General features: G+C 39.5%; 1 protein-coding gene across 6 annotated transcripts in view; it reads right to left on the bottom strand.

Annotated features, from left to right (window-relative positions):
* TNFRSF19 (TNF receptor superfamily member 19) overlaps window positions 1-16,958 on the bottom strand; it is a 109,358-nt gene that overhangs the window by 79,657 nt on the left and 12,743 nt on the right. For all 6 annotated transcript variants that reach the window (XR_008481772.2, XR_008481771.2, XM_008998029.5 and 3 more), the window contains exons 2-3: window positions 9,464-9,567; window positions 6,525-6,635 (exon numbers count right to left, since the gene is read on the bottom strand). Coding sequence is in view for 4 of the 6 variants with exons in the window: in XM_008998029.5 (XP_008996277.1) it covers window positions 6,525-6,635; window positions 9,464-9,532 (180 nt within the window). In the remaining 2 variants the exon portion in view is untranslated. The remainder of the gene's footprint in view (window positions 1-6,524; window positions 6,636-9,463; window positions 9,568-16,958) is intronic.

The following is a 16,958-nucleotide window of genomic DNA, read 5'->3' as shown; positions in this document are numbered from 1 at the left end:
TCTGATTAGTGTTAGCATGGTGTATATTTCTCCATTTACTTACTTTTCATCTATGTATGTCTTTATATTTGAAGTGAGTTCTTATAGATCACAGAGTTAGATCTTGTTTTTTGACCTGCTCTGACAATCTCTGTTTATAAATTGGTAAATTCAGACCACTGATGCTGAAAATGATTAATGATATAGTTAGGGTAATAGCTACCATATTACTGTTTTCTATTTGTTGCCCTTGTTATTTGTTCTCATTTTTGTCTTCCACATTTTCCCTTTTACAATTTTAATAGAGCATTTTACATGGTTTCATTTTTGCTCCTTTTTTAGTATATCAGTTATACTTCTTTTTACACGTTTTTAGTGGTTGCCCTAGAGGTTGCACTGTACATTTATATGCAGTCCAAGCCTACTTTCAATTAACACTGTACTATTTCATAGGTAGTGTGAATGTCTTATAATAACAAAATAATGCTAATTCCTCCTTCCCATACTTTGCATCATTGCTGCAATTCATTTTATCTATATGTGTGTGTGTATACACATACAAGCATTCTCAATCAGATATACTATTGCTATTACTAGTTTCAACACACTATCATCTGTTATATCAATTAAGAATAGGAAAATTAAAGTTTTTATTTTACCTTCACTCAGCACTTCTTTTTTTTTTTTGAGATGGAGTTTCGCTCTTGCTACCCAGGCTGGAGTGCAATGGGCAATCTTGGCTCACCACAACCTCCGCCTCCTGGGTTCAAGCAATTCTAACGCCTCAGTCTCCCAAGTAGCTGGACTACAGGCATGCGCCACCATGCCCAGCTAATTTTTGTATTTTTAGTAGAGACGGGGTTTCACCATGTTGACCAGATGGTCTTGATCTCTTGACCTCGTGATCCACCCGCCTCGGCCTCCCAAAGCGCTGGGATTACAGGCATGAGCCGCCGTGCCCGGCAGCCCTTCTTTGATGCTCTTCTTTTCTTTATGTGGATCCATGTTTCTAACCTATATTATTTTCCTCCTGTCTAAAGAACTTCTTTTAACATTTCTTACAAGGCAGGTCTACTGGTAACAAATTCCCTCAATTGACTGAGAAAGTCTTTATTTGTCCTTAATTTTGAAGGATAATTTCTCAGGATACAGAATTTTAAGTGATTTTTTTTTTCTCAATACTTTAAATGTTTCATTGCACTCTCTTCTGCCTTGCATGATTTCTAAGGAAAAGTCAGATGTCATTCTTATTTCTGCCCCTGAGTACATATGGCGTTTTTTTTCCCTCTAGCTTCTTCCAAGGTTTTTTCTTTGTTTTTCTGCAATGTGCAGATGATATAACTGGTGTCGTTTTTTGCCACTTATCTTGCTTGATGTTCTCTGAGTTTCCTGGATCTGTGGTTTTTGATGTCTGGCATTAACTTGGGGAATTTTTTAAGTCATTATTGTTTCAAATATTTCTTCTGTTCCTTTCTCAGATTAGCATATTAATATTAGAATACTAATGATAAATGCTATTAGCATATTAATCAGTTGTTCTTGATTCTCTCTCATAATTTCACGTTCCTTGCCAAGGCTGGTTTTGATGCTTGCTTTGTCTCTTCAAACAGTATTTTTTGCCTTTTAGTATGCTTTGTACATTTTTGTTAAATGTCATAGATGATACACTGGGTACAAGGTGCTGCTGTAAACAGGCCTTTAGTAATGTGGAGGTGAGATGTGGGGGAAAGGGCAGCTTTCCATAGTCCTGTGCAGGCCTGTGCCTCTGGACTGTAAGCTTCCCCAGTGCCTCTCAGTTGCTCGTTTGCCTTTAAATGGGAGAGAATGGCTGGAGCAGGCTGAGGCAGTGTTTCCCATCCCCACATTAGTTAGGCTCTAATAAAGCCCTGGCAGGTAAGCCTCTGGTGTCTGCGTTTCTCTTGAGGGCAGTCAAGAAAAACAAAGTGCTCTAGCATATTTCAAAATGTTCCTTGTCTGCCTCCCCTGTCAGAAAAATAAGGGGGATTTTTTTTTTTTTTTTGACATTTACTGTGAGAATCTGTTTGAGTGACTGGAGGTAAAACTCACAAAAGCAAGAGAGGGCGCTCTATGAGTGGGTCCTCCTGAAGTTTGTCACTCTCAGACTTTTCTAAACCGAGGCTGGAGCAGTCTGCCAATAACAGTGCGGGTTTCCTAACATGGTGCTGGCTCCCGGGGAGGCTTATGCAGCAGTGTATTGTGATTCTCTGTAGCTGCTTGCAAAGCTTTTTACTTGCTGTTGGGATAGAGTAGCAACCTCTAAATTCCTCATATATATGAAACCAGAAACTGGAAAATGATTTCTCAATTTAAAAAAATAGTAATAAGGCTAACAGGACTTTCATCTTTTGGTCTGATTCTCCAAAAGTTACCTTAAGGTTGTATTCTGCAGATTCAAAGGATGAAGACAATAATTTCTTAAAAATTATTTATTCATCTCTTAGAATCTGTAAAGTTTCATTCAGATTTTCACAGAGATTTGGAAAAGAAAGAACATTTGAGGAAAATAAATGTCATCATCTTTAAACCAAAATTAAAATTCTAAGCCCCACACCATCTGGATGGACTCCCCCCTCTAGGCCAAGGACATTCCAAAGTTAACCTGAAAAACTAGCTCATGCCAGGATGGGAAGAGGCACCCAGATATGCCTCATGGTACCCCCCTCCCTTTTGGAATTACTGATGGAACACACTCTTTAAATCTGGTAAGAAAACACAATCTATTCTCTCTGATGTGGGCTACCTAGAGGCTTCATCTGCATGATAAAACCTTGGTCTCCACAACTCCTTATCTTAACCCAGGTACTCCTTTCTATTGATTCCAGGTCTTTAGATAATCAGATAGGCAATCAGAAAATCCTGGAATCCATCTACGACCTGAAATCACCCTTTCCTACCTGCTCCCTACTCCCAGTTGTCCTGCCTTTCCAGACAGAACCAATGTTGAGTGATGTCTTATGTTTCCCTAAATTGAATAAAACCAACTTGTAGCGCTACCTAATCTTGGGCACAAATTGTCAGGATCTCCCTAAGGCTGTGTCACAAGCCACTGGTCACACATTTTTGGCTCAGAATAAATCTCTTCAAATATTTTACAGAGTTTGGCTCTTTTCATCAGCAATCTATTTTCTTCTTGGACATAATGGCATTTTTAACTATTTTGTTTACTGGTCTTAGATATGTTATAAATGAATCTTTTTACACCTGACACAGCAAAATCTATGTCTGAAGTGCATGTTACTGTAATCAACAGGAGTTGAAAAATACCTGTTGAGCTGTTACTGTTAATGAGATACCACACAGACTTTGAAGGTCAGTCAGTTTCAATCCAAATGTTAAGCCCAGGATACTAAATGCCACCACTCATTTAACACAAAAGCCGGAGAGAAAAGCTATCTATCAGGAGCCACTTGTGCAATGCATAATTCTTTGTTTCCTGCTGTTTATAAATCATTGATCAAAAATCTATGAATGACAAGACTCAACATTAGATAATGGCAGTCTGTAGGGAAAAAGGACTTCTCTTTTAAAAGTCCCTTAAAATAAAAAGAAAAATCTATTGTTCCTTTTCTAACAGAAAGGCTTTGAAGTTTATTTAAAACAAAACAATACATCACTTCTCCACAACTAGTAACATCTTCAAAAGATCAGCAAATAAAGCAAATGGATGTATAGCTCTGAACGTGCTCCCAAAACAAAAACAAAAACAGAACAGGCTTCGGATCATCCAAGACTGTGAAATATGTCCTGATATAACACAGTTTCTTAGCAATAGTGGTTGAAATGAATATATTTAAAGTGCTCCTGAGAGTAGCACGTACTCACTGTGGTGAGATCAGTAATAATACACCTACTGTCAAAGGAATGTTCAAAACTCTAGTTTGGAAAATGTCTGCTATCTCAGAGCATCTTTACTTAAGACACTGGCAGGCTCTACTTCTTGACTAGCAATGCTAACATTCATTTTAAGAAAAAGAAGTACCAGTAAGTGCGGCATTCAGGTTTTCTGTTTCCTCCTTTTTTAAAATTATTTTATACTTTAAGTTCTGGGATACATGTAACAAACCATAACATGCAGGTTTGTTACATACGTATACATTTGCCATGGTGGTTTGCTGCACTCATCAACCTGTCATTTACATTAGGTATTTCTTCTAATGCTATCCCTCCCCTTCCCCACTACCCGCTGACAGGCCCTGGTGTGTGATGTTACCCTCCCTGTGTCCATGTGTTCTCATTGCTCAACTACCATTTATGAGTGAGAACATGTGGTGTTTGGTTTTCTGTTCCTCTGTTTTGCTGAGAATGATAGATTCCAGCTTCATTCATGTCCCTGCAAAGGACATTAACTCATCCTTTTTTATGGCTGCATAGTATTCCATGGTATATATGTCCCACGTTTTCTTTATCTAGTCTATCATTGATAAACATTTGGGTTGGTTCCAAGTCTTTGCTATTGTAAATAGTGCTGTAATAAACATACCTGTGCATGTGTCTTTATAGCAGAATGATTTATAATCTTTTGAGTATATAGCCAGTAATGGGATTGCTGGGTCAAATGGTGTTTCTGGTTCTAGATCCTTAAGGAATTGCCACACTGTCTTCCACAATGGCTGTACTAATTTGCACTCTGACCAACAGTGTAAAAGTGTTCCTAGTTCTCCACATCCTCTCCAGCATCTGTTGTTTCCTGACTTTTTCATGAGCACCATTCTAACTGGTGTGAGATGGTATCTTATTGTGGTTTTGATTTGCATTTCTCTAATGACCAGTGATGATGAGCGTTTTTTCATGTTTATTGGCTGCATAAATGTCTTCTTTTGAGAAGTGTCTGCTCATATCCTTTGTCCACATCTTGATGGGGTTGTTTGTTTTTTTCTTGTAAATTTGTTTAAGTTCCTTATAGATTCTGGATATTAGCCCTTTGTCAGATGAATAGATTGTAAATTTTTTCTCCTGTTCTGTAGGTTCCCTGTTCACTCTGATGAAAGTTTCCTTTGCTGTGCAGAAGCTCTTTAGTTTAATTAGATCCCATTTGTCTATTTTGGCTTTTGTTCCAGTTGCTTTTGGTGTTTCAGTCATGAAGTCCTTGCCTATGCCTATGTCCTGAATGGTACTGCCTAGGTTTTCTTCTAGGATTTTTATGGTGTTAGGTTTTATGCTAAAATCTTCAATCCATCTGGAGTTAATTTTTGTTTAAGTTGTAAGGAAGAGGTCCAGTTTCAGCTCTCTGCACATGGTTAGCCAGTTTTCCCAATTCCACTGTTCTCTTCAGAGCCAGCAGGCAGAATGTTTTAAGTGTGCCGAAGCTGCAGTCATAGCTGTCCCTTCCCCCAGGTGCTCTGTCCAGGGAGATGGGAGTTTTAACTATAAGCCCCTGATTGACGCTGCTGCCTTTTCTTTCAGAGATACCCTGCCCACACAGGTGAGATCTAAAGAGGCAGTCTGGCTACAGTGGCTTTGCCAAGCTGTGCTGAGCTCTGCCCAGTTCCAACTTCCCGGAGGCTTCGTTGACACTGTGAGGGGAAAACTGCCTACTCCAGCCTCAGTAATGGCAGACTCCCCTCCCCTGACCAAGCTCGAGCGTCCCAGGTTGGCTTCAGACTGCTGTGCTGGCAGCGAGAATTTCAGGCCACTGGATTTTAGCTTGCTGGGCCCCATGGGGGTGGGATCCACTGAGCTAGACCACTTGGATCCCTGGCTTCAGCCCCCTTTCCAGGGAAGTGAACAGTTCTTTCTCGCTGGTATTCCAGGCACCACTGGGATATGGAAAAAACTCCTGCAGCTAGCCTGGTGTCTGCCCAAATAGCCGCCCAGTTTTGTGCTTGAAATCCAGGGCCCTGCTGGTGTAGGCACTAGAGGGAATCTCCTAGGCTGCAGTTGTGAAGACCATGGGAAAAGTGTTGTATCTGGGCCAGAATGCACCATTCCTCATGTCACAGTCCCTCATGGCTTCCTTTGGCTAGGGGAGGGAGTTCCCTAATCCCTTATGCTTCTCAGGTAAGGCGACCCACTACCCTGCTTCCGCTCACCCTCCGTGGGCTGCACCCACTGTCTGACCAGTTCAAATGAGATGAGCTGGGTACCTCAGTTGGAAGTGCAGAAATCATCCACCTACTGTGTTGATCTCGCTGGGAGCTGTGGACCAGAACTGTTCCTATTGTGCCATCTTGCCAGTCACCCCCCAATGCTTTAGCTTTAAATCTTCAATGGAATTTTGGTTGTTTCTGATCAATGCAAATAAACCTTAAAAATTTTATTGTTTTAGTGAAATACTACAAATCTTAAAATATATTAAAAAATGACATCTGTTGAATTCTGGATTTGAGAACCTATTTATCTCAGCAAGGCACATGAATCAAAAGTATTAAAAGGAGAATTGTGTAATATTTGGCTAAAGTGACATAATAATCAAAGAATTTGGTCATGGTATCCAACGCTTCATTGATAGTTAACTCCAAGAATTTAGTTTAAAAGAATGCCTTTTACAAACACAGATCCACAGCTTTGCCATGTATCCAGTGTACCTTAGACAACTCCATGCCCGGCCCACACTGGCTGCAGGGAACACAGTTTCCAGAGCGATCCCTGAATTCTTGCTGTCTACAGTCTCCTGTTTCACAAGTCGCTTTACACAACTGAAAAAAAAAATTAACCAAATGTTATCTTAAAGTATGTTAAAGATATTTTTTGCAAGAAAGGAACAATATTTTCAATATTAGTCACACAATCACTGAACGTAAACATTGGTTCAGAGTGAGGTCAATTCAATTTTCACTTTAGGAAGAAAAACCCTTTCTGAATAAGTCAGTGGAACAAATAAATCAACGAGCCAAATTCTTCTCTGTATTCCAGAGAATAGTCATTGATTCTCTAAACAGGGTGCCCCATTTTCTTGGAATTAACTGCTATCCTCCCCAGATACCCTTCTGGGACCCAAGATACAATATGACTTAGAAGCTGTTCTCATCTCTAAGTAAGAAGATATTAATAAAAAAAAAGTTATCACTCCTTTGATATATGACCAAGGTCCTTTTGCTACCAGAAAAATTCTGAATTAACAAATGTTTAATCTTTAAGAAAAATAAACATATTCAAGTATAATGAATTAAATAAATTGAATAGATTAGTATAGCCACAAAAACTTCTCATTTATTATTTAGACTTACCTGCCATGCGGTTTTGATGGGAAAGTTTCAACCCTTTTCAACTGAACTATATTTACTTAGAGATTGTCTTTCAAAGAATACTTTCTAATGATCAGGACACCAGTAAAATTCTTGGTGATGATGATAAAGATGGCAATAGTCCAACTCTCAGAACGCTTCAAAGTAGAAGTGCCACTGAAATCTGACCTTATGCTTTTACCGGTTACCATTGAGCCACTGCCTGGGGCCTAACCATATACTTTGGTTCACAGCACGGGACTTAGATGGAAAATTTATACTTTGGCAAAAACAAAGGTTATTTGTCATTTTCCAAAATATAGCTTTTGTCTCTTATTTTATCTGAAAGCAACAAGTTCACCTTGTATGATATCATCCTAAAAAAGTATGTTTATCTGCTTAACAGACAGTATTTCATGAATAATGGTGGGATTAGCAGCATCACAGAACTGATAAAGATGTTGGGTCCAACCTCTTATCCTGAGCAAGAATGCCCTGAAGAGTGCTACTGACATTACTCTTTTCCTTAATGGAAGCTGAAAATCTTAGCAGGCACTGGGGGCACAGACACTGCTGTTCTGTCCAATGCTTACCACACAGGCTAGCACAGGACATTGCTTTTGATGCATATAATTCTGTACTAACCTCCTCCACCTTGAAGCAGGAATATCTGTGAAGGTATCTGACAACCTCTTTACAGTCAAAGGTTTAACATCTAGGGCAAGTAGGAGGAAGAATTCAAGGTGAAGTTTGATACTAGAAAATTATTTGAGGCTAAAGATCTAATTAACTCCTTTTGCCTCAACTCCTCCTCAACTCCCTACCCTGGAGTTTATTTATAAGGAGTAGGAGCTTCCCTTCCATCACAAAGAGGCTGTAATGTCTTCCAGAAAGAAATTACACCACCTTCCTCTCAGACCATCAAGAAAGAAATTACAGGACCTTCCTCTTATACCATTATTCCATGAGTAACAGCCTCCAATCACAGAATGGAAGCTCTCCGACATTGACCTGAATTCCACTTTCTCTTTCTTTTTTATTTATTTATTTTCATTTATTTGTTTTTGAGACGTAGTCTCGCTCTGTCACCCAGGCTGGAGTGCAGTGGTGCGATTTCAGCTCACTGCCACCTCTACCTCCCACAGTCAAGTGATTCTCCTACCTCAGCCTCCCGAGTAGCTGGGATTGCAGGTGTTTGCCACCACGCCCAGCTAATTTTTGTATTTTTAGTAGAGACAGGGTCTCACCCTGTTTGCCGAGCTGATCTTGAACTCCTGACTTCAAATGATCCACCTGCCTCGGCTGTCCAACGTGCTGGTTACAGGCATGAGCCACTGCATCCAATCTAACTTTGTCTTTCAGGAAAACGTTGTGTACTGTCTTCAGTGTAAATATTTCTTTATATATCTGTAGATCATTATCTCTAGATTAAATAAATCTCATTCTTTTGAACACCTTCATAGATCTTTTATCAAACTTCCAAATATTAAACTTTTCTGTTTTTCATGCTTTTTGGAACCAACAAGAATATAAACAACTACGTAAAATAGTAACTTTTAAAAATCTATTCTAAATTCTTCATAATCTGTTTAGGTGATACGTTCCAAATTAGAATTTATGGTGGTAGCTCACACCTGTAATCCTAGCACTTTGAGAGGCTGAGGTGGGCAGATGACCTGAAGTCAGGAGTTTGAGACCAGCCTGGCCAACATGGTGAAACCCCATCCCTACTAAAAATACAAAATTATCCAGGCATGGTGGCGGGTACTTGTAATCTCAGTGACTCAGGAGGCTGAGGCAGGAGAATCGCTTGAACCCGGGAGGCAGAGTTTGCAATGAGCCAAAATTGTACCACTGCACTCCAGCCTGGGTGAAAGGGCAAGACTCTGACTCAAAAAAATAAACAACAAAATAATTTTGGTAGTACTACTACTTATTTTATTTTATTTGAGACGGAGTTTCGCTCCTGTTACCCAGGCTGGAGTGCAATGGTGCGATCTCTGCTCACCGCAACCTCCGCCTCCTGGGTTCAGGCAATTCTCCTGCCTCAGCCTCCTGAGTAGCTGGGATTACAGGCACGCGCCACCATGTCCAGCTAGTTTTTTGTATTTTTAGTAGAGACGGGGTTTCACCATGTTGACCAGGATGGTCTCGATCTCTTGACCTCATGATCCACCCACCTCGGCCTCCCAAAGTGCTGGGATTACAGGCTTGAGCCACCGAGCCCAGCTGTACTACTACTTATTAACACATGAATTCTTTCACCACATTACTATGAAAGAAGCAAGGAGTTTACTTACCAAATAACCTAGTAATACTACAAGAGTGAATAACGTTTTCTCTTGTTCTAGTAGTACTTTTAAAGCCATCTTTCTTTATCAAATGTATTTATTGTTGAAGCGTTCTAAATAAAAGATAGAAAGGAAGATACAATTAATATTAAAAACATCAGTGACTGTGCTCTGTTTCCTATATAACATTTACCACTTACTAGATAGGCTAGGTAATAAATATTTGTGTTTTAAAAGAAAAAATAGACACCTTTAAAAAAGTAAAATAGACAAATATGTTATTCTTTTAAAATTCAGATTATGAGAACTGAAGCTTTGATTACCTATACATTATAAGCAAAACTCTTATAAACTCTCAGTTCCCAGGCTATACCCACCTTTATTGATATTTTCTACCCGTGTCTCTACAGTGGCCAATCTGCTTCACCCAGTGTGAAATTCTATTCAGATAGTGACTATATAAGCCTCCCATTTATATGGGTTTAGACATTGACAACAGGGTAATGGTAGTGATAAAATAACAACCCTCACAAGGCACTATGTGCCAGGTACTGTTTTTAGCATGTACCTCACTTAACCCTCACAACTACTCTAGAAGGTAGATCCTATCATCATTCCCAGTTTAGAGATGGGGAAACTGGGACTCAGAGAGGAATGAGTAACCTGTCCAATGTCACACTGGCTAGTAAGAGGCGCAGTTGGATGCAAACCCAGGTGGAGCACCCCTCTCTTCAGCTACTGTCCCATACACCCTGAAAGAGAACGTGCTGTTAAATGAAGACACTATGCTTGCATGTTAACAACTCTGTCTTCACTAAGAAGTAGACAGATAATATTTGGCATCTGTGGATTCTTTCCCAAACCAGTATAGTGCAAAGTATGTATGGCAGAAAAATAAGCATTCATCTTAAAACATATAAATGTCATTTACGAGTGATGAAATCACAGGCACTAACCCAACATTTCAATAAAAGATAAACCAACCCTCCTTATCTTTATGAGGAATAATCTAAAATGTAGAACTAAATCTGGCTGGTTGTTTTTACAGATTCACACATGTCCAGAGAAGAGATGAAAAAGAAAAAGCAAAGCCTCATTCGGCTGCTCCATCAGATAGAGAAACAGCGGTTCTGTTTCCTTTAAAGTCGAAGCTTCCAGAACTAACAGAGATCCCAAGTGGATCATCTGACTTAGAAAGAAACCAGAGCACAGAACCAGAATCCTGGGGAAAGAGCTCAAGAAAAACAACAAGGACAACAACAAGGGAGGCAGAGGAGCAGAGCTGCCTCCGCTGTGGGCTGAGCCGCTACCAGGGGTGAGCTGACGGGTACCCCGGAAGTGGCTGAACCCAGATGAACCACGCCCACTGCCCAGGCAGGTCACGTTGCCAGGGCAATGAAAAATCATTTACCTTTGTTGAGTGAATGACCCATCTGAAGTGAATTCAAACAGCTTTTTTCACTTTTCCAGCTTCTTGGTCATAACTTTTTTTTCTTGCTGGCATATCTCAAAATCATCCAGCAATTACCCAACCATGCAACGTACTGCTTGTGTAGACACAGGGTTAGGGTGAGAAGATAAAGATCACATTCTTTGAAGTGCACGCTTCAGGTTATTTCTTTCATGATACGATCTTAAATTTTTTTAAAAATGTATTAAGTTTTAAAAGTAAAAAAAAATGTATAACTTAGGTGGAATTAAAACTAATATGAAAAAACAGGGCTAATGCCAAGGCATTTACACAAACTATGAGACAAAGAGATTGACAAGTCAGCACGTATCATATTCGGGAAATTAGTCTGGATAGAATGGTCTACGAGGGATACTACACTCATAACTGAAAACGGCAGACAAATAGTGAAGCATTTCAGCACTGTCACTTGGATGCTATACATTCATAAGGAGCTAAAAATAGAACCCATTTCACAGGGGTGTTGTGAAGAGGAACTGGGCTAACACATACGAAGTGCTGAGCCCAGTGCCCAGAGCAGTTGCTGATGCTGTTACTGCTGCTGTTGTTTATGAGCTGTGAGACCTGGGATAAGTTACTTGACCCTGAGTCTCAGTTTCCTCATTTCTAAACAGGACAGAATGACAGTACCTACCTCCTGAAATTTCTGTGAGGAGCAAGTGAGTTTAACAGCTGTAAAGCACTTTCAGGAGAACCAGCTGTTGTAAACTGTTTCTGGCACATGATAAGTGCTATATAGAACTGTTTGCAACTAATATTGTCCTTCATGTTAATGACATGATTATTGAGGATCAACTGATCTGTTAGGATGTGACAGTCCTCAAAGACTGTAATCCATCGGACGAATGGGAGGCATCCAGGCAGCTGCAGTCAAGCGACAGCAGTGTTGGACCCAGGGACATGCAGAAGGCATCTGGGGACTAAGAATCCACTAACACTTTGAACAAAGCATTTATAATGTTGAGTACTGTTTTAGTGCTTTAAAAAAGGATCGCTTGTTTTTCTTTCTATCATGCTCTGAAGTAGAAATTTATCCCCATATGATGGAAGAGAAAACTGAAGGTCAAAGGGATCAAATACTAGAACCAGTGGAAATCAAATCCAATTCATGCCTGGTAACAGGGCTCCCCAGCATCCCGCCATGCTGACCTAGGGCTGAGTCCTATCCCACTGCCAGCAGCCAGTGACTCCTGCCATTCAGGACAGCAGGGCTACCTCAACAAAACTGATCACAAACACATAATGCAATAGTACACTTAACAATGTATTCATTTACTCAACAAACATTGGTCAAACAGCTATTAGGTGCCTGAAAGGAGGCTGGACTAGGCTAGGAGAAGGCACGATGTGTTCCTTCAAGGGAGCTCACAGATTGGCCGAGGTGGTGATCTCCAAAACACCTTTGACACAGCCTGGCCAAGGAGTATTTTAGAAATAAACCATTTCACTGGTGGAGGGTTGTAAGTCTGACCTTGAATTTCCTGGAGTGGAATGAAATTCCTTATGAAATTCTTTGGCATTCATAAAAAGAAGGAAAATTTAATGAAGCAGCTTCAGCGATTAAGTAATAATATTTAAAATAAAAATAAGGCAATAAAAAGGTTATTTATGAAAATTCTTTAAAATTCTGGACATTCAGGGTCTGGCTCAAAGATAGAAAAATGCTTTTATATGCTTCAGTTCTATTTATTTGGGGATGATTTAGCAAGCACAAGCCATACAAACGACTGAGATTAGGTACCACGGGTCTGGATGTTGGGGTTTTCATACTTTGCCAAAACCTCCAGTCTTGACAGCATCTGTAACAGTCTAGCATGCATTTCTTGGGGGACATGTGCAGAGAAACTGGCCCCACATAAGCACTAGAGAGAAGACTAATGATGCCTGGTTTACTTTATTCCACAAGCATGGAGTATCAACCTATCTGATATTCCACAACGAAAGGCAGCTTGGCAGTATCAGGAGCATGAAAAGAAGGGACACAAACCCCAAGTGCGGAGCAGGGAAACATGCTGATCAGCTGCACACAGAGCGGCTGCTTCTCAAAGCTGCTCAGGCTGCTCATTTGAGTGAATGGTAACTAACACAGATGTGTCCTAATTGGCCTCCCTCTAAGATAAATCCAATAGGTGTTATAATGCACACCCCTTGTGCCTTCTTGTCTAGAATCATGAACACCTGTGCTACTGTGTCACCAGGCAGAGGCAGGGGAACACTGCCAGGGAGGAGCAGCTCCTGGCTTCATCTATGACTGGATGGGTGGATCCCTGGATCTCAAACCACAGTGACTGCTTTCACCTTCGGGTCCCTCAACTGCCCCTTCCTCTCCAATGCCTGCCCCCAGCCTGTCTGTCACAGGTCCTCTGGAATCCCCCTGAATCTGCATCGGCACCTCCTTCTGCTTCCACAGCACTCTAGACTGCCACACACTGCATAATGACCTGGTTGCTTTGCTCTCTTTCCAGCCTTTGTGTTGCATCTGGCCAGCATTTATTTTCTTTAGTCACTGCAGCACTTAATCTTTAACATTTGTTTTCAGGCCGGGCGCGGTGGCTCAAGCCTGTAATCCCAGCACTTTGGGAGGCTGAGGCGGGTGGAACACGAGGTCAAGAGATCGAGACCATCCTGGTCAACATGGTGAAACCCCGTCTCTACTGAAAATACAAAAAAATAGCTGGGCAAGGTGGCGCGTGCCTGTAATCCCAGCTACTCGGGAGGCTGAGGCAGGAGAATTGGCTGAACCCAGGAGGTGGAGGTTGCGGTGAGCCGAGATCGCGCCATTGCACTCCAGCCTGGGTAACAAGAGCGAAACTCCATCTCAAAAAAAAAAAAAAAAATTGTTTTCAATATTAAAAATAAAGAATGTTCTGAAAAATTAGACAATCTGACAACCCTGGGTCCCACATCAAGGCAACAGGAGCTAGAGCTAATGCTCAGTTGTCCCTTACACAGAAGGACATATTCTTTAGTGCAGTAGTCTCCACCACTCCCCACTGTCACACTGCGCTGCCTTCCCTCATTTTATCACCAACCCGGCCACTGGAGTTGACCACCAATCAGAGTTTGAGGACTTAATAACAAGAACTGTGATTTCACTGTAGAACTGTCACTCACAATATGTGCCCAATGCATGTTCAATGGAGGAAGAAATTCATTAATTAGGGATAATAGTTTACCTCTCAGAGTTCTAACAGATAAAACAATATATGTGAAAAAAATGAGCAAATATAATCAGGTTGAATTGAAGTCACTGTGATAGAACAAATCCAGGTCAGAACCCCATTTATTGAAGATAGTGTTCTAATATAGAAAAGGAGGAAGAATGGTGATAATTAGAAAGAAAATTATCTTTCTAATTTTAACAATCAGTAACCTTTCTGAGAATTAGCTATATTTTTGATTGTGTAAATGACCAAAACATATGTGCTTTGGAATAATTCTAATAATCTGGATACTCATTTTTTTCAGAATAAATTATTTAATTTTCTTTTTTTCCTATCTCTTGAAAGCTATTTATTATCCAACAGATGCAGTGCATGTAATTGGTAACAGTTTTCATCTAAAAAACTGTATTTACATATGTAATGAAGCGATATTCAACCCATACATTTTTTTCTAATATGCAATAAGATAAAACGTTTTTAAAGTTTCGACATTAAACTGGCGGTTTTACAATTTGTAAATCGGCACTGAAATAAAGCCAACACTATAAATACAGCCTTTGACATTTTAATGGCACAACATAATCATGAATGACTTAGAAATACTGTCAGTCCCACATGCTAAGAGAATAAAACATTAATTAGAAATTCAGAGTAATGTTATTTCCAAACAAAACAATAACTCATGGCCTCTAGCTACTCTGTATCTTAGCCTTCAATCTCACTATATTCTGAAAATCATTCTTCTTACATAGTAGAGTTGGCAGACCTCTTTGTAGCCTAGGAACTCACAAAGGTGTGCTGTGATAAGAATATACATGTTGCTATTGACTGGGAAATGAAAATGGTTTCTGTTTTTCAAATTATAAGGTGTTCTCTACTAAAAACCCTAAAAGCTTAAAAATTTTCTGCTACCAAATACTGTATCTCCAAGTCTCCCAAAGTTCAAAACAGTAAGGGCCACTATTAGGCTCCTTTTTTTTTTAAAACAAAACTTAACCTAGATCCAGCAATCCCACCACTGAATAACTACCCAAGGGAAAAGAAGTCATTATTGGAAATAGATATTTGCACACACGTTTTTAGCAGCACAACTCACAGTTGCAAAAATGTGGAACCAGCCCAAAGGCCCATCAATCAACAAGTGGCTGTATGTATATACATATAACTAATACTAATATCAGATTTATGTGTGTATATATATATGATGGAATACTACTCAGCCAAAAAAGGAATGAATTAATGGCATTTACAGCAACCTGGATGGGATTGGAGACTATTATTCAAAGTGAAGTAACTCAGGAATGGAAAACCAAACATCGTATGTTCTCATTCATAAGTGGGAGCTGAGCTATGAGGATGCAAAGGCATAAAAATGATGCAACGGACTTCGGGGACTTGGGTGGAAAGTGTGGAGGGGGGTGGGGGATAAAAGGCTACAAATTGGGTTCAGTGTATACTGCTCGGGTGATGTGTGCACCAAAATCTCACAAATCACCACTAAAGAATGTACTCATGTAACCAAATACCATCTGTTCCCCAAAACCCTATGGATATAAAGAAAAATAAATAAATAAAAATAAAAACAACAATAACAAACTTAGGGCAAGGTTTTCTGAGACTAATTCTTTTTTTTTCTCTAAGCTGTACATGTTATCATCTTTGCATTAGGAAAATCACCGTCAAAATTCTCAAAATGTCCAGTCAACAAGCATATTGTAACTAATGTGTTTTTCCCAAAATTAATGAATGCTTTCCTATTCTAAAATGCAAATGGAACAATGGTAGCATCAGGGACTAAGAGGACCTCAAACATCCACACAGCCTTTCTTACGAGAATTGTGCATCCCCTTCTCTCAAACACAGCTGTTTAAACTTTTATTTTAGAAGGAAGTCTGGATAGGTTCCAAAACCACTCTTTACACCATTTGTAGTGTTCTTCTCCAGTGTAAGTAGCCCCTATTCTTTCCCAGTTTCCACATATGTGACCAATCCAAGCTGACCAAAGAGCTGCTAAATAACATTCAGTCTTCAGATACACAAGTTCCTTTGTCTTCTGTGATTGCTGATGGGTAGATGTTCTCTTTTTAAAACCCAGGTTTTAAAACTTCAGTTTAAAAGGTACATAAAGGTACCTATCATGTGACATGTGGACTAGAAGATAACCCAATACTGTTTAAGCATCTTACTTTTAAATGTAAACATTTTAGACAAATAAAATACCATGAAGGAACTCACTAAACCAGTAAATCATGAAAAAAAAAATTCTGTTCATAACCACTTTAATTTTCTTTTTCTTCATCTAAAGGGTTTACTTTATCATTTTTTTTGGTCCAACATTTTTAGCTGTTGGAATAATGAAAATTAAATCCACAATTAACTATTATGGCATACTTATTAGAATGTCTAAAATACAACACCTGATCACTCCACTGTTAGTGAAGATTTGGAGCATTCGAACTCTCAAACACTGTTACTAGAAATGAAAGTCTAACAACCACTTTGGAAAACAATCTGGACATTTCTTAAAACATTAAACATGCACCTTTAATTTCACCTAGACATTCTTCTCCCAGTATTTTGAAAAGTAAACTTTTGTACAAAAAGTTGCTCATCAATGTTCATAGCAGTTTTACGTATAATAGTTAAAAACTGTAAACAACCATGTGTCCATAAACAAGCAAAGAAATAAACAAGTTATGGTTCATGCAATGGAATACTAGTCAGCAATAAAAATTATTTAACTTTTGATACCTGTAATAATGTGGATGAATCTCAAAATAATTATTGTGAGTGAAAGAAACCAGACTCCTCTTCCCAGGAACATACTATATGGCTACATTTATATGAAATTTCAGAAAATGCAAACTAA

This window comes from Callithrix jacchus, chromosome 5 (genome assembly GCF_049354715.1).
Source record: "Callithrix jacchus isolate 240 chromosome 5, calJac240_pri, whole genome shotgun sequence".
Taxonomy (NCBI): domain Eukaryota; kingdom Metazoa; phylum Chordata; class Mammalia; order Primates; family Cebidae; genus Callithrix; species Callithrix jacchus.
This window is presented reverse-complemented; position numbering and strand designations above follow the sequence as displayed.